Here is a 21798-nt window from a genome sequence, read left to right as displayed (position 1 = left end):
TGGGTTGCTGCCAAAGTCTTGTCGATATGTTAATTTACTGTGAATAAATTTTCTAGCAGTAATCTTGTGTGACTCACCATATGGAGGGGGGGTCAGAACAGCCACCTATCTGAAATTAAAGTAGAAGGTTAACATAAATGTAAAGTTAAGCAGGACAAGAATGCCCCGAGCCTTATCCATTCCACAGGGGATTGAATACCTTATCTACCTGACTATGTCTAGCCAGGAAATTGATAAGATTCTATCCTCATAAGGCAATGAAGATATCCTGTCACTAGGGGTTAATGTGTACGAGGCATACGTGAATGTGAAGAATGTGTATTTAGGAGAATGATCAATATCCTGCCTGATAAAGTATAAAAACCTGTAACCAACTGCCCTTCGGGGTTCAGATTCTGCTTGAGCTATCGCTGCTGAACCTTGCGCAATAAATATTTTCCTTTCGACAAAAAGCCATTTTCTGCAACAAAAATGGTATAGGGACTCCTGCTTGAGTAGGGGGTTGGACTCAAAGACCCCCAAGGTCCCTTCCAACTCTATGCTGATTGAGAATGGAGAATTCCTTGAGCAGGATCAGTTGTTGGCCCTCATCCAGTTCATAAACCCTTCCAGCTACCTATCCAGTAAAGATCCTTCTCACTGCCTCAATGCCAAGGAGAAAGGGAAAGGGGAATCTTCTTAGAACAATGGCAGAATTTCCAGATGATCTCATCTAGTGGCCGACTGGACCACTTTAGCTATCCAATGGGCATCCTTGGATTTTTTTGAGACTGAAGGCCACTGATAGGAATGGCCAGTGCCCATGTCATAAAAAGAAGGGTTTTCTGGAGGGAGATTCCTTTTGTGTGTGTGTGTAGCACCTGAGGGCAGGACAAGAAGCAATGGGTGGAAACTAATCAAGAAGAGAAGCAACCTACAACTAAGGGGAAATTTCCTAATAGAACAATTAATCAGTGGAACAGCTTGCCTCCAGAAGTTGTGAATGCCACAACACTGGGAGTTTTTAAGATGATGTTGGATATTGATTTGTCTGAAGTGGTGTAGGATTTCCTGCCTGAGCAGGGGGTTGGACTAGAGGATCTTCAAGGTCCCTTCCAACTGTTTATTCCAGGGGTAGTCAACCTTTTTATACTTACCACCCACTTTTGTATCTCTGTTAGTAATAAAATTTTCTAACCGCCCACCGGTTCCACAGTAATGGTGATTTATAAAGTAGGGAAGTAACTTTACTTTATAAAATTTATAAAGCAGAGTTACAGCAAACCCCTACCGCCCACCATGAAAGCTGAAACGCCCACTAGTGGGTGGTAGGGACCAGGTTGACTACCACTGGTTTATTCTATTCTATACTATTCTATTCTCTATTCCAGTGGTTCCCAAACTTGGCAACTTTAAGACTTGTGGACTTCAACTCCCAGAATTCTCCAGCCAGCTGGCTGGAGAATTCTGGGAGTTGAAGTCCACAAGTCTTAAAGTTGCCAAGTTTGGGAACCACTGCTCTATTCTATTCCCTATTCCCTATTGGTAGTCCTATTCTATTCTATTCTATTCTATTCTATTCTATTCTATTCTATTCTATTCTATTCTATTAACCTAACCTAAGCTGTGGAATGGCTTGCCTTCAGCAGTTGTGGGTGCTTCATCATTGGAGGCTTTTAAGAAAACACTGGACAGTCACTTGTCTGGAATGGTGCTATTCTACCATTCTATTCTACTCTATCATTCCACTCCATTCTTCTAAACACACTAAGAAGTCAGTAAGGCTGAACTCTGCTCAGTGTTTCCCCGCTTTCAAGCCACAGGGCGGTACGAACGAGTTAAAACCACAGAGTTGGGTTCTTAGACCTGCCCGCAAAGCTATTTCCGGCTCAACCTGATCTTGGAAGTAAAGCGGCTTTTTTCTCTTTTTTTTTAGGTCCGTCGTCCTCGGCGGATTCCTGGGAGCAGGGGAGGGGGAGCGAGCGTCGCTCGAGAGCCAGAGGTTGGGGAATGACTGGGCGGCGTCCTGCAAAGAGCAAAGGCTGATCCCCCTATTGCTGGGTGGTGTTTTTTTTTAGGGGTCTCTCCAAAGGGCAGGGGAACTAGATCCTTGCCCTGGCCTCGCTTCGGGTCAGATAGACTTCTTCTACCCAAGGAGGCTCTTCATCATCATCAGATGGTGAAACAGGTATTAAAAGATTTTCACCCTCTGCGAAGCGGACGCGTATTTTGAAGGTAATCTAGGCTAATTGAATGAAGAGGGGTTACAGGATTTGGGTATGGCTAATCTAGAGAGGGAAGAAGGATTAGGGGGGGGCATAATAGCAGTATTCCAATATTTGAGGGGCTCCCCTAAAGAGGAAGAAGTCAACTTATTTTCCAAAGCACCTGAAGGCAGGACAGGAAACAATGGGTGGATACAAAATCAAGGAGAGACGCAACTTGGAATTAAGGAGAAACTTCCTAACAGTGGAGACAATGAACCAGTGGGAACAGCTTGTTTCCAGAAGTTGTGGGTGGGTCTATCACTGGAGGTTTTGAAGAAGAGACTGGACAGTCCCTTAGGATCTCCTGCTTGAGAATGGGGCTGGTGTAGAAGACCTCCAAGGTCCCTTCTAGCTGTAATTAATTCTAATAATTCAGATTCTTAATTTTGCTGTGATCAACACACTTGATGCTGTTGCTGTTGATGCTTGCGTCTTTTGATAGCTGATTTATTTTTAATAATGCAATGGGCATTGATTGATTTATTTCAGTGTGCTCCGGCATTTATTTATTTGCTAGACAACCTGTGAATGAAGAATATATAGGAAAAGGAAGAATTGGGAAATATATATAGAATATTAATTGAATTAGAAGAGCAGGCAAAAGGTTTAAAATTAATTTGGGAATCAGATTTACGAGAAATAAATTATACTGATTGGAAATTGAAATAGAAGAGTATATAAGAATATGTCAGTTAGAGTTAAGGAAAATGGATATAAAGTGATATGGAGGTGGTATTTAACACCACGTAAATCAAATCAAATAGATGGTAAATATGCAAATGTTTGTTGGAGGTGCAAGAAAGAGGTTGGAACATACAAACATATGTGGTGGGATTGTGATAGTGCACAAAAAATATGGGATATGGTGTTTAGAGAAATTAGAGCACTCTTGAATGTAACTTTAGACATGCCACCGAGAACTGCATTACTGTTGCTGGTGCAAAAACGGGATATAAATGAAACCAAAAAGGAAATGATTGTAAATTTGATAATAGCAGCTAGATTAGTGATGGCTAAATATTGGGGACAAAATTGGGATATTCAAAGAAATGAGTGGTATAATGAAATTTGGAGTATGGCAACAAATGATAAATTAACAACGGAAGTTAAATTTTAAAAAGGGATGATAAAAGCAAACCATTATAATGAAATATGTTGGCGGAAGGCAAAGGGAATAAACCTACTCAAGAATATATGTTGTTTTGGAGAGGATAAGGGCACAATTGGAATTTAGTGTATGTTCTTTAGGGTTCCACCACAAAACCGCGCTCGAATAAACCGCGCTCGACTAAACCGCGTAGCTGACGTCATCAACAGGGCGACAACAGCGCGGAGACAGAAGCACGCTGTAAACGCTAAACCTAAAATTAACACCTAAACCTAAACCTAACCCCCCTAAACCTAACCCTAAACCTAACCCTAAACCTAACCCTAAACCTAACCCTAAACCTAACCCTAACCCTAAACCTAACCCTAAACCTAATCCTAACCCTAAACCTAACCCTTACCTTAAGTTGAATCAGCTTGCTTTCAAAGCGCTATTTAAAGCGCCCTTCTTTCTCCGCGCTGGCTGTTGTCGCCCTGTTGATGACATCAGCGACGCGGTTTAATCGGGCGCGGATTAGTCGAACGCGGTTTTGACGGGTCACAGTTCTTTAGTTGTTATCAAAGAAGAAATATAAGGAGGGGGGAACAGTGTTCAGGGGGGTTTCCTTTTTCTTTCTTTTTGTATTTAGATGCATATGACTATGTTTGTATTATTTGCAACACACACACACACACACACACACACTGTGACCATGATTGTTTCAGAGATATTTCTTCTTTGCCTTCAGTGATGAGAGAGCTTCTAATGTATTGCCTTCACTGGAAAACCTCTTTAAAATTCAGCGAGAGATTCCGAGACGTATTTGCCTTGAAAATCGAAATGGTGTAGAAGTGAAGTCATAAAGTCTGTCGCAGTCACAGGATGGCTTGCTTAACAACTCCATTGCTTAGTGATGGGGTTGTCGGTGCCAATTATTGTTAAGTAAGAGCTACCTGTACCAGGAAAAAGGAACATGGGATCCTCCCAAGTGTCGTAGAGTGACACTTCCCCCCCATTTATTTATAGTAGCAGGGGATAATGGGACATGGAGTCCACCAAAGGAGATAGAAATAATCCTTCTATTTTCTTTACAGGATACCTCCATGGCTAGATGTGAAATCTGTTGGGAGATTTTCGGAATATGCTGCAGTTTGTCCTATGAACCATCAGTGAAAGAGCAACTGCCTTCCTCAAATCAATCACTCCAGCTCAATTGGCAAACAAGGGACTCGCTCGCTGGGCTGCAGAACAGTCTGAGCCTAGAGCAAGGATTGATTTGATTGCTTGTTGTCACTAACTCTTGTTGTGACTCTTTTACTCTTTTTATGTTGGATTTTGGAAATCGTTTGCAAGCCGCCTAGAGTCACTGAAAGTGAGCAGGCGGCCATAGAAATTCTCTAAATAAATCAATCCTTGAAATAAATAAAGATTTCCAGCAAGGAAGGGAAGTCACAGGAAAAAGGGAGCCTGTGGGCTGGATGCAAAGATGAAACAATCAGACCCACTGATGGATCTGAATTTGGAGAAGAGCCCTGTTGAGGCTTTTGTTCCTGGAGAGTTTCCAGGCTTCCTAGCCTCGAAACAGATCAAACGAGATCCTGAAGGGGGACAAGACCAGGATTGGGAAGGCCAGGGGCAGCAGGAATCCTTAAAGTCAAGGCATCTCCCTCATTCAGTTGGGCGGCAGAGGAATTTTGACCCCTGGGACGATGCCAAGTCGTTTTTGATCTCCTTTGAGCAGGTGGCTGAAGCTTGCCAGTGGCCTAAAACCGAATGGGTGGCCCGGCTTCTACCGGCACTGACTGGAGAAGCCAGAGAGGCCTTTAACAGCCTGGAAAACGGAGACCAAGAAGATTATGGGAAAGTCAAGGCTGCCATCATGCGAGCAGCAGCCTTCAAAATGGAGGCCCAGCGCCAGCACTTCCGCCGGTTCCGTTACCATGAGGTTGAAGATCCGCAGAGAGTTTATAGACGTCTCCGGGAGCTTTGCCACCAGTGGCTGAAGCCGGAGAGACACACCAAGGAGCAGATCCTGGAGCTGCTGATCCTGGAGCAGTTCCTGGCCATCCTGCCCCCGGAGATCCAGAGCTGGGTCCGGGAATGTGACCCAGAGAATTGGATCCAGACTACTGAGCTGAGGGAGGATTTCCCGAGGAGCCAAAATGAAGCAGAGGCGTGGAAACAACAGGTGAGGCTTGGAGGTATTGGAAATGGATGAGTTCATCAGCCCTTTATAAAACTCTTATAATACAGTGGGGCAAAAAAGTATTTAGTCAGCCACCAATTGTGCAAGTTCTCCCACTTAAAAAGATGAGAGAGGCCTGTAATTGACATCACAGGTAGACCTCAACTATGAGAGACAAAATGAGAAAACAAATCCAGACAATCACATTGTCTGATTTGGAAAGAATTTTTTTGCAGTCTGTGCCAACCTTGTGAAGACTTACAGAAAACATTTGACCTCTGTCATTGCCAACAAAGGATATATAACAAAGTATTGAGATGAACTTTTGATATTGACCAAATACTTATTTTCCACCATAATTTGCAAAAAAATTTTTTTTCCAAATCAGACAATGTGATTTCTCATTTTGTCTCTCATAGTTGAGATCTGCCTGTGAAGTCAATTACAGGCCTCTCTCATCTTTTTAAGTGGGAGAACTTGCACAATTGGTGGCTGACTAAATACTTTTTTGCCCCACTGTAATAGCAATAGCCCTTAGACTTATATACCGCTTCAATGTGTTTTACAGCCCTTTTTAAGTGGTTTAGCAGTTAGACTTATATACCGCTTCATAGGGCTTTCAGCCCTCTCTAAGCGGTTTACAGAGTCAGCATATTGCCCCCACAGTCCGGGTCCTCATTTCACCCACCTCGGAAGGATGGAAGGCTGAGTCAACCTTGAGCCGGTGAGATTTGAACCGCCGAACTGCAGAACTAGCAGTCAGCTGAAGTGGCCTGCAGTACGGCACTCTAACCACTGCGCCACCTCGGCTCTTTTTTTACAGAGACAGCCTATTGCCCCCCCCCCCAACCAACTGGGTCCTCATTTTACTGATCTCGGAAGGATGGAAGGCTGAGTCAACCCTGAGCCATGGTGCGAGTTGAACTGCCGAATTGCAGTCAGCCGGCAGTCAGCAGAAGTAGCCTGCAGTACCGCACTCTAACCACTGCGCCACCAATGTTCTTAATTGCCTCTTTGCTCCTCAGCAAGCAGACTGGAAGGAGCGAGATGTAGCTTTAGGAATAGCGCTTAGACTTATATACCGCTTCACCGTCCTTTAGAGCCCTCCGTAAGCGGTTTACAGAGTTTCCATCTTCCCTTCCAACAATCTGGGTCCTCATTTTACCAACCTCAGATGGCTGAGTGAATGTTATATTCCTATTATGTTCCTCCTTTAAAGAGCTCTGGGAGAGATGGCGGGGAGGCTGGGAGAATCATGGAAGGAATGTTACTAAGGAGTAGCTCCTTTGCAAGTAAGCCCTCAACCATTTTTCAAGCTTATGGCCATTGCAGCATTCCCATGGCTACGTGATCAAAATGCAGAGGCATGGCAATAGCAATAGCAGTTAGACTTATATACCGCTTCATAGGGCTTTCAGCCCTCTCTAAGCGGTTTACAGAGTCAGCATATTGCCCCCAACAATCTGGGTCCTCATTTTACACACCTCAGAAGGATGGAAGACTGAGTCAACCTTGAGCCGGTGAGATTTGAACAGCCGAACTGCAGAACTGCAGTCAGCTGAAGTAGCCTGCAGTGCTACACTCTAACCACTGCGCCACCTCGGCTCTCCGGTATGGCAACTTGGCTCATATTAGGGACGGTTGCAGTGTCCCGGAGTCACGCAATCACTTTTCGCGACCTTCTGACAAACTCAATGGGGAAGCCAGATTTATTTAACAACCTGGTTACTAACTTGACAAGTGCAGTGATTCACTTAACTACCGTGGCAACGAAGGTCATAAAATGGGGCAAAACTCACTTAACAATGGTCTTGCTTGCCAACAGAAATTATTGGCTGAATTGGGGTCGTAAGTTGAGAACTGACCTGTATATTCCTCTCTATTCTTATTTATGTTAATTTTGGAGATCGCCCATCTCACAGAGCAACTCTGTGAAGAATTAAGAATGATAAGATCCGAGTTCAAATCCTCACTTGGTCATGAAAAGCACCTGTTCTCCCCCCCCCCCCCTCAGTCAAATATACCTCGCAGGATTGTTGGGAGATTAAAAATGGTGATTAGAGCATTCTCTGTGAATGCCTATTGTGAGATTTCCAAGGCAGCGAAAATAAAGCATTTTAAGCCAGTGCAGAATATACAAAACCTGGGAGAAAGTATAGTTTTTGTAAAACAGTTCTCAAAACTCCTTGGGATACTTCTTGTTTGTTTCAGGTGCCGGTATCTTCCAAAGACAGGATTGAAGATGCACGCAATCCTGTAAAGGAACTGCTGTTTGTGGAGAAGGAAGAAAATATTCCTAGGATTCGGAGATCAACGCATCAAGGTTTGTGGATTTAGCACAGTTGACTCGATGTCTGATGCAAGGAAAACTTGTAGTGGTGCCAAATGCTACCCTTTGAAACTCTTGGGTATATTTAGCTCAGGGGTGTCTAAACTTGGGAACTTTAAGACTTGTGGACTTCCACTCCTAGAATTCCCCAACCAGGCTGGTGCAGAGAGTTTGTGAGGTCTGCAGAGTGCAAAAACTTTTTTTAAAAAATCTACCTCTTCAAAATCTTGATGCGTCTTATACTCCGAAAAGTACGGTAAGTCATGCTACAATCGATTTGATGACACATAATAAATAAAAAGCGGGACGCGGTGGCTTAGTGCCTAAGACGCTGAGCTTGTCGATCAGAAAGTTCGGCAACAGCGGTTTCATGCGCCTTCGGTGTTTAGTCGTTCCGGCCACACGATCACAGAGACATCTTCAGACAGTGCTGGCTCTTCAGGTTTAAAACGGAGATGAGTCGGGAATGACTAGCACATATGTGAGAGGGGAACCTTTACTTTTACCTTAAAAGATCAAAACCTGATTCATGGGGAGTCAGTGGTTAAGAGGAAGAAAACACTTCAGCTTCACTTCGGTAGTTATAATTAGCATGCATTTATTTTTAATCCAGTGTTATAGTTTTTTTTACGTTTTCTTAGGTCATGTGAATGGTGCATCTTTTCTTGTATTTTATTGCAGTCACATTTCATGGAAAAGTTGAAGAAATTAATCTTGTCTTCTACAGATGATGAAAACAGCCCTTGTAGCCATCCAGTATCTTTTCCTCCGCCTGAGGGTCGAGACTTCATTGAAACAGGACCAAATGAGGTTCGTAAACATCTAGCGGGGGGGGAGGGGGGCTTGTGACCAGTTTTTGTAAGAGCAACCATCTTGGATAGATAGTCCTCGATTTACAACGATCGTTAAACCCACCATTATGATTTTAAGTCATTATGATTGTCATTAAGCGGGTCATTGTGTGACTGCCCCTGATTTGATGATCTTTTTTGCAATGGTGGTTAAGCCAATGCAAATGTCAGAGTTTTGAGTAACACCCCCAATGAAAGAAGACTCTGAGACTTGAGTTTCCTCAAAGTTCCATTTTATTAGAGATGTCATATTGGCACATCTGGGAAAACCCGAATCTGAAAGTTTCCAGGTTTTCCCCACCCAAATTAAAGTCCAAGTCCCTGCCCAGCACCCAGGTGTCCGTCACATGGTCCAATCAAGCACTGCCCAAAACTGGAGATGCCTCCCAGTCACACCATCGCAGCTGCATTGCAAGGTGTCCTTGTCGCTCTGAGAAAAGAATGTTATTTTGACTATATATCACCCATACTCCATATAATCCCCCCCTCCCATTTTCCCACAGCAGAAAATGTGGCAGGCCTGAAGGACCAAATGTAAAAGATGGCTTTCAGGTCTGACAGCAGCGGTCGTAGAGTGAACACCAGTCATTAAGTGAATGCCACAGTCATTAAGTGAACCCATTAGTCACGATGAGCATCTTTTACCAGAAACTGGAAGTAAGGGCTGATTTCTAGCAAAAATGACAATATTTTTGCCAGAAATCAGCATTTACTTCCAGTTTCTGGCAAAAATGGGGTCAAATCTGGCAAACTGTGGTCAGATTGCAAACAGTTGTAAATGCAGGCTGATGTCCAAGTTCCCAAATTGCAATCACGTGATGGGGGGGAGGGGAGCAGCCACCGTAACTTCAAATCCAGATCCTGTCTATTTTGTGGTGCGTCACAACTTCGAATGGTTGCTAAGCAACCGACTATGCTGAGGACTATTATAAAAATAGATTAACTGACATTGGCTCTCAGGTATTTTAATACTGAATAATCAGTAAAGGAGTAACAATGCTCATATTTACTAGGAGAGGGGACCAGAGCTGTCTGACAGTTATCAGCTGCCTTCAGAGTCAGACATCAGTGAGGCAGATGAACAGCTGGAGCCTGTTCCCAGTGTGTGCATGCACAGAGTTGCCAGACAAAGGGAACAGCTAAAGAACGGGTTGACTTGGGAGTAAGGCCCAGGTGGATGATGAATGGCCCCTCCCAGAGCTCCCAGAACAGGAGCAAAAGGGGAAGGGAGTTTGCAGGAGACTAGTTCGCTTAATTGGTTCGTGACTCTCCGAGAGTCCTTGCCAAGTTTTGCAGATATCGGCCTGGCAGCTCTCCAAGCCAGATAAGGTCTGTGACTGTAAATCCTCCTTGAAAGACTTTGCCGGGCGTGAATGAGCAGAATTCACAGTAAATTATTACAAGGGGTTTTTGTCGGGACCAGGAGTTTGCTTCATGCTCTTGGGAAGCCTCGGTCAGAACAGCCCATGAGTTCAAGTCCTGCCTTTTAGCCACGAAAGCCAGCTGAGTGACCTTGGGCCAGTCACATTTTCTAAGCAAAAACCCACTTCCAAAGGTGGTTGTGGGGAAAATAAGAGGAGAAAGGTGTGTTGGATATGCCTTAGATTAGTTGTAAAAAATAGTACAGGGGGATGCAAATTAATAAATAAAATAGAAATCACAATTTGAGCTCCTTCTTGGTTCAGGGATCGGTGGACTTCGAACTGGCTGTGCATTTCACTGAGGGAGAATGCTCCTCACTGCACCCAGCCCAAAAAGCTTTTTACAGAGAGATCCTGCAAGACGGCAGCGAGCAGGGAACATCTTTGGGTAAGTCAAGAACCCCTTTTCCATTATTACCCCTGGAAGAAAAGAGGGGGGGGGGAAGGTTTGTTCCTCTGTTTAATTTTTTTAAAAAACTCCATATTGCATCCTAGTGGAGTTGCAGGAAAATAATTTGCTTGGCAATATTTTATTTAATTTATTGAATTTATTGAATTTATTTAATTTATTTAATTTATTTAATTTATTTAATTTATTTAATTTATTTAATTTATTTAATTTATTTAATTTATTTAATTTATTTAATTTATTTAATTTATTTAATTTAATGAGTTGTAAGCCGCCCTGAGGGAAAAGGGCGGCCTATAAGTGACAATAAAATACTAAATACTAAATATTGAATTTATTGAATTTATTGAATTTATTGAATTTATTGAATTTATTGAATTTATTGAATTTATTGAATTTATTGAATTTATTGAATTTATTTAATTTATTTAATTTATTTAATTTATTTAATTTATTTAATTTATTTAATTTATTTAATTTATTTAATTTATTTAATTTATTTAATTTATTTATTTAATTTCATTCATTCATTCATTCATTCATTCATTCATTCATTCATTCATTCATTCATTCATTCATTCATTCATTCATTCATTTATAGGCCGCCCAATTCCGAAGGACTCTGGGCGGCTTACAAAGCGAAAAGAAGAGAAATTAATAAAAAATGAAGGAAAACAATTTAAAAACATCACACATGCACCCAATCTGATTGGGGCTGGACCCCAGCAATGAGGTCAACAGCCCCAGGCCTGCCAGAACAGCCAGGTTTTAACAGCTTTTCGGAAGGCCATGAGAGTGGGCAAGGTCCGGATCTCTGGGGGTAGCTCATTCCAAAGGGTCGGAGCAACCACAGAGAAGGCCCTCCTCCGGGGAGCAGCCAGCCGACATTGTATGGGAGGTATGTGGCAGTAGGCGGTCTCGCAGGTATTTGAAGGTTCCCTGTTTCCCTAAAAATAAGCCCTCCCTGGATAATAAGCCCAATTGAGCCTTTGAGCGCATGCTCTAAAATAAACCCTCCCCCCCAAAATACCAGTAAGCCCTCCCCTAAAATATTTAAACACATTGCTGGGTGGGTGTGTTCATGGTGGGCGTGGTCTACTTGGCCTCCTGCACCACGGTAGTGGGGGGCGTTTTTCCCGACCTCCATGCTCCGGATGGTTTCCTGGAGCCTCCAGGAGGGCGCAAACAGCCTTCCTCGGGCTCTAGAGGCCATCCGGAAGCCGGAAACGGTGCATTTTTCACCCTCCCAAAGCCTCTGCACGGGCCCTGGGAGGTATTCTCCAACTCTTAAGCTGGCCTTTTCTAAGCATGTGAATCTCAGAGGCAGCAATCAGGAATTCCACAGAACATGTTGTGGCCGGCCAGTGGAGCTGGCAGCAGATTCGGACAGTGAGGAGGTCAGTCTTCGGAGTCTGGGGAAGGCTCTGATGAGGGCTCTGTGTCGGAGTCAGAAACGGGGACAGAGCCATATGCCAGTTATCAGCTGCCTTCAGAGTCAGACATCAGTGAGGCAGAGGAACAGCTGGAGCCTGTTCCCAGTGTGCGCATGCGCAGAGTTGCCAGACAAAGGGCACAGCTAAAGAACAGGGGTTGACTTGGGAGTAAGGCCACAGGTGGACGATAAATGCCCCCCCCCCCCGAGGAAATAAAAGAGGAGCAAAAGGGGAGTGGAGTTTGCAGGAGACCATTCGTTCGCTTAATTGGTTCGTGACTCTCCGAGACTCCTTGCCAGGTTTTGCAGATATCGGCCTGGCAGCTCTCCAAGCCAGATAAGGTCTGTGACTGTAAATCCTCCCTTGAAGGACTTTGCTGGATGTGAATGAGCAGAATCCACAGTCAATTAATACAAGGGTTTTTTGTCGGGACCAGGAGTTTGCTTCATGCTCTTGGGAAGCCTCGGTCAGAACAGAGAACCTCTCCAGTAACAAAGGCAAGATATTCAGGCACTCTTAAAAGACTGTACTGGTAGCCTTTGGCTCACCACGACAATTGGGCCCAAGATTTCTGTTGTTAAGTGAGGCATTGGTTGAGTTTTGCCTCTTTTTATGACCTTTCTTATCTCAGTGGCTAAGTGAATCACTGCGGTTGATAAGTTAGTAACCTGGTTGTTAAGTGAATCTGACTTCCCCATTGACTCTGTCAGAAGGTCGCCGACGGGCATCACCTGACCCTGAGTCACTGCAACCGTCGTAAGTATGAACCAGTTGCCAAGCATCTGAATTTTGTTCAAGTGACCCTGGGGATGCCACAAAGGCCGTAACTGGGAAAAACGGTCATAAGTCCTTTTTTTCCAGTGCCGTTGTAACTTTGGACGGTCACTAAATGAACTGTTGTAAGTGGAGAACTACCTGGATGCAATCTGCAAATTGTTATCAGCCCCACCAAGTAGACCAGACTGAAAATCGAGCAAAGTCAATGGGGAAGCCAGATTCGCTTCACAACTGCGTGACTAACTTTTAACAATTGCAAGGATTCATTTAACAGTGGCAAGAAAAGTAGTAAAATGTCTCACTTAGCAACATTAATTTGGGGCTCCGTTGTGATCGCAAGTCAAGGACTGCGTATATTGTTGAGGCATCCCCATGGTCACATAATCAAAATTTAGGCCTTTGGCATCTGGCATGTACATTTACAATAGATGTGGGATAATATAATCGCCATTTGTGACCTTCCCAGCAGGTTCCTGACAAGGAAAATCAATGGAGGGAGGGCCAAAATCAGAATAACTGAGTTGGAAGGCACCTTGGAGGTCTTCTAGTCCAACCCCCTGCTCAGGCAGGAAACCCTACACCACTTCAGACAAAATGGTTGTCCAATATCTTCTTAAAGGCTTCCAGTGTTGGGGCATTCACAACTTCTGGAGGCAAGTTGTTCCACTGATTAATTGTTCTAACTGTCAGGAAATTTCTCCTCAGTTCTAAGTTGCTTCTCTCCTTGATTAGTTTCCACCCATTGCTTCTTGTTCTACCCTCAGGTCCCTTGGAGAATAGTTTGACTCCCTCTTCTTTGTGACAGCCCCTGAGATACTGGAACACTGCTATCATGTCTCCCCTAGTCCTTCTTTCTCTTAAACTAGACATACCCAGTTCCTGCAACCGTTCTTCATACGTTTTAGCCTCCAGTCCCCTGATCATCTTTGTTGCGCTTCTCTGCACTCTGTAGTAAAAAAGGGTTATACTAGCTACCTTGTTTAGAGTTCAGCTTTGGTTGTAATCTTTTAAGTCTAATGGTGCAGTACTCCTCCTCCTCCTTATACTCGTATGTATTAGGGACCCGTTGTGTCTGAAATTTTTGTGCATATTTTCTGGTTGTTTTGGACTTAAGGTATGTTTTCCCTTCATTGCCTATCTCTGTCAAGATCATCTTCTTTACAGTTTCTCTATTTTCATATACAGGTAATCCTCAATTTATGACCATTTGTCCCAAAGGTTCTTTTTCCAAGAGCTTATTTGTTTCCTTTGAAGATGTTTCGCTTCTCATCCAAGAAGCTTCTTCAGCTCTGAGTGGATGGCAGGGAAGGCAGCTGGTCATTCTCTTTGGAGAGCCATTAAGGCCACTTGGAGGTTTTTTTAAACTATATCTTTATTCTTTTTAAACAAAGCAACACATACAAAACAAAGCAAGAGAAGAAAAAAGAACAACTTTCCTCCATTTCATCAAGGATGTCGTTTGGTTACAAGTTTTTGTGCATCAATTCTTAAGCTTAGGATTAACATCACTGGTTTACATTAAACATAACTGAATGTTTCGCTGTCATTGAGCATGATGTGTTCAGATTACCATTAATATTCTTTCATTTGTAACAATCCTTATTTCCTTAAATTCATAATTATCTATCAAATAACAATGAGTCTTTGAAGCATTATAGTATCACCTATCTCTAAGGAGAAAAAGCGAAGATTGGAACAAAGAATTCCCATTAATTTATAATATACATTCACATTTTCATAGAATTTTTTTATTTTCCATTTTCATAGCATATAATCACATGTATACTATTACATAGTCAATATCATGTTGTATTATTAAGTAATTACATCAATTCATCTTACCATCAACTACCAAAGGGGTGGGTGGGAAAACCAGTTATTGGCTCTTCTACTCTCCATACACCATATTTATACCTTATCCGACACTTTCTTCCCCCTCTCTCCTCCCCCTTTCTACATCCATCCTTCCCTCCATCATTTTCTACTCTACTTCCCCTTCCTTTCTCCTCTCTCCTCTTACCACTCCTCCTTATACACCTCATCTTCCCCCCCTCACCCTCTCTCCTGTCCCTCTCTTCCTATCTTCCTTCTCTCCTCTGCTTCCCACTCTTCCTCTAATTCACTTGGTGTATTTCAGCTTCTGAGCAAACTCCCTTTTGTGTTGATGGTATTTATAATTCCATTTCAATATACATATATACACATTCATATTTTCAATTGACCATAATGTCACCAATCATCCAGAATTCCAAGAATAGTTTCCTATTATTAATTATTAATCCATATATTGGTTAAGTATTTCAATTCATGTATATATCAATTGTTCCTTACATCATCATTGATCCGTTTAATATACAAAGATCTTTCTAATACAGTGTTTCTCAACCTTGGCAACTTGAAGATGTCCGGACTTCAACTCCCAGAATTCCCCAGCCAGCATTCGCTGGCTGGGGAATTCTGGGAGTTGAAGTCCAGACATCTTCAAGTTGCCAAGGTTGAGAAACACCTTTCTAATATAAAATGGTCACTACATACAATTATACCAATTGGTGGTGGGAGGCCACTTGGAGGTTTATCTGTGCCCTCAGGGACACAGAGCGGGTGGGAGACGACATCATCGATCTCCAGTCTACAACTCAGTCCTTCCAGCAGTTCCAAGGCTCCACCGCCATTTGCACCACTCAGGTGATGCAAATGGGGAAACCGGATTCATTGAACAACTGTGGCAAAGAAGGTCGTAAAACGGGGCAAAATTCACATAACCGTTCTCGCTGAGCGGCAGGAATTTGGGCCCCAAATGTGATTGTAAGTCGAGGATTGCCTGTCTTAATTCAGCTGAGGGCTAGCTGTATTTTCTCTCCTTTCCTTCTCTGTTTGTTTTCAATTTCTTCCCTGTTCTCTCAGATCACCTCACGGAAACCGAGATCAAGGAAGAAACGCTCCAGCCGCCGGGCAGCCCTGAAGTGGAGGGAGACCACCAAACAGAAAGCTCATGTGAGGAAGGATTCGTGAAGCGCCTTCTCCAGAAAGGAAACACCGATTTAGAAAACACAGAGGGGGCAACATTGCCAAGGAGGTCGCTTTGGGAAGAGGGCCAGGCCCTTAACCAGCATCTAACCCACATAAGTAAGCAATGTCCCGACTGCGGAGAACAATTCTACCCTCAGCTGCCAATGGCAATGCATCAGTTGACCCACGCTGACGTCAGATTGATGGAGCACCAGAACATCCATGCACAGGAGGAGACATTTTTCCGCTGTCCCAGCTGCGAAAAAAGCTCCTTGGCGCACCGAGCTATCGACACAGGGGAGGGGCCAGGCCCGCCCGTCGGGTTCGGGAGACGCTCCCGCCAGCGGATTCAGCCAAGCCAGCATCGCCCGAGGCAAGACGGCGGAGACAAAGCTTACGAATGTCCTTTATGCCGGAAGGAATTCCAGAGAAAACGCAACCTCACGGCGCACCTGAAGACCCACACGGGGGAGAGGCCGTACGCGTGTTTGCAGTGTGGGAAACGCTTCAGCGAGAAAGCCAAGCTGACCCGACACCAACGGGTCCACACCGGGGAGAAACCCTATACCTGTCCCACTTGCCTGAAAAGTTTCAGCCAAAGAGAGACGTTGCTGAAGCACCAAAGAATCCACATGGGAGACAAACCTTATCGGTGGGGAAGATTTTGGACCGAGAGAGATGCTGTGGTAGCATCACTGAATTCACCCAGGAGGAAACTTCAGTAGTGTTTTGTGAAGCTTGGAAGCGAATACGGGTGTTCCTCAGCTTACGACAGCAATCGAGCCCTCAAATCTCCATTGCTGAGCAAGTAAGAAAAGGTATGCAGAACAACAGAGATCGAAGGGTCCGTGGAGGTCTTCTAGTCCAGCCCCCTGCTCAAGCAGGAAATCCTATACCATCCATTCCAGTGGTGGTCCAATCTCTTCTTCAAACCTCCAGTGTTGGGGATCCCACAACTTCTGAAGGCAAGTCCCTCCATGCCATGAAATGCCTTACAGGAATGATAAGATTTATCCAAACATTTAAAAATGAATAAATCAAGGACAAATGAAATTAAATGGGACACAGAGATAAACACTTTACTTGGGGATCTATTTTGCCCTTAAATATAATTAACTAGCTGATAACCTGGTGTTGCCCAGGTATTTATTTATAGGGGGGAAATGTCCAGACCAAACGTAATTTCTAATGTTGGATTTCCCCCCTTACCGGCTCCCTTGTGGAGTACTGTGAAGCCGTTACCATGGCAACTCCACTGCGCTGTACAGTAGAAGCCATTTTAAGGCACAACGGGCTTAACAGAACACACACACAAGGTTATGGGTTACTTTTTCCAGACAGTAAGTCATTTGTGTACCAAGTTTGGTTGAAATTGTTGGAGGCATTCCAGAGTTACGCTGGAACACACACACACACACATGGAGCCATTTCTATATACACTATATTGCCAAAAGTATTCGCTCACCCATCCACATAATCAGAATCAGTTGCGAGCAAATACTTTTGGTAATATAGTGTATATCAAATAGAGAACATAAGGGACGTTGTGGGAGAATAATTAAGTTGAAATGAAATATTAGACGTATATAATTTATTTATTTATTGGTGAAGGGTTAAGCTGCCCAATTGTTTCGTTACAAGCTGGATGTGCTAATAAATGTAATCAATCAATAAATAACAACTGCCGTGATTGGCTTATTTATTTTTAACTTAGTTAACAGTGAAGTTAGCTGACTGAATTTGGCTTCCCCCGTGGAATTTGCTTGTCAGAAGGTCGCAGAAGGGGACCGTGTGACCCCGGGACATGGCGACCGTCATAAATATGAGTCACTTGCCAAGCGTTTGAATTTGGATCACGTGACCATGAGGATGCTGCGACGGTCGTGTGAAAAACGGGCATAAGTCCCCGTTTTCCAGTGTCGTCATAACTCTGAACAGTCACTAAATCAGTGTTTCTCAATCTTGGCAACTTTTAAGTCCTGTGGACTTCAACTCCCTGGCTGGGGAATTCTGGAAGTTGAAGTCCACAGGACTTAAAAAGTCGCCAAGGTTGAGAAACACTGCACTAAATGAAGGGGTGTTAAGTTGAAGATTATCTGTAGTTTCCATATTCTCCCCTCCCCTGGAAAAAAAAAATCCTTCCCCTTGTGGTGCGGAAAAGATTTCCATAATGAATAGGCATTCTCTAAACTCCAGTACAGGAAGTCCTCAAATTATAGCCATTTGTTTAGCAATCATTCAAAGTTACGACGGCACTGAAAAAAGTGACATGTGACTGGCTGGTGTGAAATAGTATAGGGTCTCCTGCTTGAACAGCGGGGTGGACTAGAAGACCTCCAAGGTCCCTTCCAGCTCTATTCTGATTCAGACTAGGTGGGAATAAGCAAAGAAAAATATAAGGCAAGAGGAAAAGGAGGAGATATAGCCGACGCCAGCACCCTTCACTCGCTTTCCCCTGTTCCTGTCTTTCAGTCCTTCCAAATGTGTCTTGTTCTCAGCACATCCGCGTTGCCTTTCATAGCAATAGCAGTAGACTTATATACCGCTTCATAGGGCTTTCAGCCCTCTCTAAGCGGTTTACAGAGAGTCAGCATATTGCCCCCAACAATCTGGGTCCTCATTTTACCCACCTCGGAAGGATGGAAGGCTGAGTCAACCCTGAGCCGGTGAGATTTGAACCGCTGAACTGCTGATCTAGCAGTAGCCTGCAGTGCTGCATTTAACCACTGCGCCACCTTTCATGCTTTAAACATCTCTGCTCGTTTTCAAGATCTCATCCTCCCCATCCAACCCTGAATTTCTTTGCAGTCCCACTTATTACCGTGGATATTATCGTATTTTTCGGAGTATAAGACGCTCCAAAGTCTAAGATGCACCTAGCTTTTGTGGAGGAAAACAAGGGAAAAATATCTGCCTCCCAGCAATTTGCCTCCTTGCGACAAACAGCAAAAAGTACAGACGATACACACCATGTGGTTACATTTCAGATTATACTTGTAAAGATGCTGTTAACATTGGTACGGCTTTTTGGAGATATTCTCTGCTATTTAAAAGAAGATACAAATAGCACTGGGCCTCTCTAGATCAAGCACATTTTTAAAAGCTTCTTCATTTTATTAAGCTGTCTAGAACAATAATAAAGCAGTCCTTAAAAAATAAGTCCAATAATTTGAACATTCTATAGGCATTTATATAGTTAATGACTTACCTCCTTGCAGCAAACAGCCTGATTAGCACAAGAAAAAAAATCTGCCTCTAGGCAATTTGCCTCCTGCAGCAAACGGCAAGTTTCACTTTCAGTTTCAGCAGGGGCTTCCTGATCATCAGCTGTTTCAGGCTGCAGAGCCTATTGCAGCCTCAGCAAGCCCCATTTTCCCATTTGCTGCAAGGAGGTAAATTGCTGAAGGCAGAGGCAAAGTGGGTGGGTGCGGTGGGTGGATGGGACTACATTTGGTATATAAAACGCACCCAAATTTTCACCCTCTTTTAGGAGAGAAAAAAAGTGTCTCTTATACTCTGAAAAGTACGGTATTTTTGCTTTCCTTTCCCACTGTCATTCTACCTCTATTTGCAGGTCTTTCTATTTTGCGATTCCCCCCCCCCCTACCTCTCCCAAGTTTTTTCCCTTCTATTCTGCTGTCTCCAGAAATACTACTGATGAAAATGTCCTTCTGGGTTCAGCTCCAAGTGGGGAAAAAGACACTGGAGACATGGAGGCTGTTTGGAAAGATGGTTTATTGTTGGACAGGACCACATGGCTTGAGCCCTGAACAGAAAAGGTGATCACATGCTTCAATGTTGGTGGAGAAGAAGAGAAGGGCTGAGGGAGGGGCTTGCTAGGCTTTTTATACCGTTTAGTCCCACCTCTCTGTTTCCTGTTCCTGTGTAAGAAATGTATTCTGATTGGTTGTCAGACTCCCATGGGACCATGCAGGGGCTACTCTCTAGGCTGTGTTTTGAATCCAGGTTTAGTTTTCTCAGATGCCATGTGGTCAGTTGAGTAAAGGGCCAATATTATCATGCCTTTACTCCCATCCCCCCTGGGGCTGCAGTGGAGAAGTCTTTATTATGTAAAAGGGACTAGCTTGGCCTTCTTAATGGCCCATTAACAGTGGGGATGGGCAGGAAGCTACAGGCAACTATTCTGTCTTTTAAAACATGTTTGTTTCTTTTCACATCCAGAGAAATATTCTGCCTTTTCAATATTTCCTAGGATATTTCATTTTTTTGGGAGAGGGCTGGATGATAGCTTCCCACACTACCATGCCTACTATCCAGACTTCCATGTGGTTCTTATTAACAGTTGTTAAATCTGGGGTGTTAGGTGGCAGGTGCTTCTCTGTATAAATTCTGAAATTCCAAAGCTGCTTCGTTTCCTGTTTTTTTTAATTTTGTGGTCGCACCAGTTCTTGTTTGCAGGCCAAGGGTATTGATCTTCCGATGCACCATTGTTGCTACTTCACCATGTCGTGGTTTGTGATCATGCTGGTCCGTTGCTTCGTCAGCTACTTCGCAGAGAAGCAGCATTTGCTATCTGTTGCCGTCTTCTCAATTCTGGTTTTGTACGCATTTGTTCCAAAGGCTTGGTCTTGTGCAGCCAGAATTAGTCCCTCTGTCTCTTTCCTTAACTTTCCTGCTCTTGGCTATTGCTAGGCCATAATGTTTGTTTTATCTATTTTTTTTAATGCACTTTTGTTTTCCCATACAGTGGGGCAAAAGGTTATTTAGTCAGCCACCAATTGTGCAAGTTCTCCCACTTAAAAAGATGAGAGAGGCCTGTAATTGACATCGTAGGTAGACCTCAACTATGAGAGACAAAATGGGAAAACAAATCCAGACAATCACATTGTCTGATTTGGAAAGAATTTTTTTTTGCAAATTGTGGTGGAAAATAAGTATTTGGTCACCTACAAACAAGCAAGATTTCTGGCTCTCACAGACCTGTAACTTCTTCTTTAAGAGGCTCCTCTGTCCTCCACTCATTACCTGTATTAATGGCACCTGTTGGAACTTGTTAGCAGTATAAAAGACCCCTGTCCACAACCTCAAACAGTCACACTCCAAACTCCACTATAGTGAAGACCAAAGAGCTGTTGAAGGACACCGCAGTACTCAGTAAGCCTTCCAGGCATCCTCTTCACTGTCAATCAATCAATCAATTAAGAATAGAGTTGGAAGAGACCTTGGAGGTCTTCTAGTCCAACCCCCTGCTCAAACAGGAGACTCTATACCATTTCAGATAGGTGGCTGCCCAGTCTTTTATTAAAAACTTCCAGTGAGGAAGCGGCCACAACTTCTGAAGGCAAGTTGCCTCACTGGTTAATTGTCCTCACTGTTGGGAAGTTTCTCCTTAATTCCAGGTTGCTTCTCTCCATTAATTTCCATCCATTGTTTCTTGTCCTTTAGAGAATAGGTTGATACACACTCCTTTTTAGCAGCAGCTCAAATACTATAATACTGTTATCATGTCACACACACCCCCTCCTCCTTTTCTCTAGAGTGGCCATACCCAGATCCTGCAACCGTTCTTTATATGTTTTAGTCTCCAGACCTTTAATCATCTTAGTTGCTCTTCTTTGCACTTTTTCCAAAGTCTCAATTTTTATACATCTGTCCTTCAGATATTCATCCAATTCCCTTTTTTCTCCTTCAACTGTCTGGTGAAACTTGCAATATTCCACACCCACCTATTTCCCTTGGTAAGTAGAGTTGATCAACATTGCTGGGAGGATGAAGGGAATGAATGTTATTATTCTGTACTTCCTGCCCAGGACTTTTGGGCTAGTGGTTCTAATCCAGTATTCCAGCTATTTATCTAATGACTGGAATTGTTCAGGTTTTGTTTCATTATCATCAGGCTGCAATCTTACACCTAGGAGTAAATTGTACTAAAACTGGTGGCACTTACTTTACTTTTCATAGCTGGCCTCAGCTGCTCTTGAAAAGCTATGTATCATCAACCCTAGCTAGAGTACTTGAGGTCACCTAGGGCTACTGTGTGGGGTAGGTTATGTTGGGAAGTCGAAGAGAAAATCAGTGGCAGTTGTGTAT

At 43.5% G+C, this 21798-nt stretch overlaps 1 protein-coding gene across 1 annotated transcript; it reads left to right on the top strand.

Annotated features, from left to right (window-relative positions):
* The first annotated feature begins 1913 nt into the window (after positions 1–1913).
* Positions 1914–17677, top strand: LOC106542825 (zinc finger protein 496). Its single transcript, XM_087711486.1, has 6 exons — positions 1914–2214; positions 4428–5521; positions 7730–7841; positions 8575–8657; positions 10384–10507; positions 15643–17677. The coding sequence occupies exons 2-6, from the start codon at positions 4820–4822 to the stop codon at positions 16470–16472; spliced, it is 1851 nt and encodes a 616-aa protein (XP_087567612.1). The 5' UTR covers positions 1914–2214; positions 4428–4819; the 3' UTR covers positions 16473–17677.
* The last annotated feature ends 4121 nt before the right edge of the window (positions 17678–21798 follow it).

This window comes from Thamnophis sirtalis, unplaced genomic scaffold, assembly GCF_051295495.1.
Source record: "Thamnophis sirtalis isolate CommonGarterSnake01/CBP01778 unplaced genomic scaffold, rThaSir2_p1.2 scaffold_3, whole genome shotgun sequence".
NCBI classification, from domain to species: Eukaryota; Metazoa; Chordata; class Lepidosauria; order Squamata; family Natricidae; genus Thamnophis; species Thamnophis sirtalis.
Note: the sequence above shows the minus strand (reverse complement) of the source record. Positions and strands in the feature narration are given on the sequence as shown.

Excerpts from the sequence above, each read along its gene's own strand:
- LOC106542825 (XM_087711486.1), top strand. The coding sequence starts at position 4,820 with ATGAAACAATCAGACCCACTGATGGATCTGAATTTGGAGAAGAGCCCT. Across the intron at positions 7,842-8,574 it reads TCGGAGATCAACGCATCAAG|ATGATGAAAACAGCCCTTGT; the intron begins GTTTGTGGATTT and ends TGTCTTCTACAG. Across the intron at positions 8,658-10,383 it reads TTGAAACAGGACCAAATGAG|GGATCGGTGGACTTCGAACT; the intron begins GTTCGTAAACAT and ends TTCTTGGTTCAG.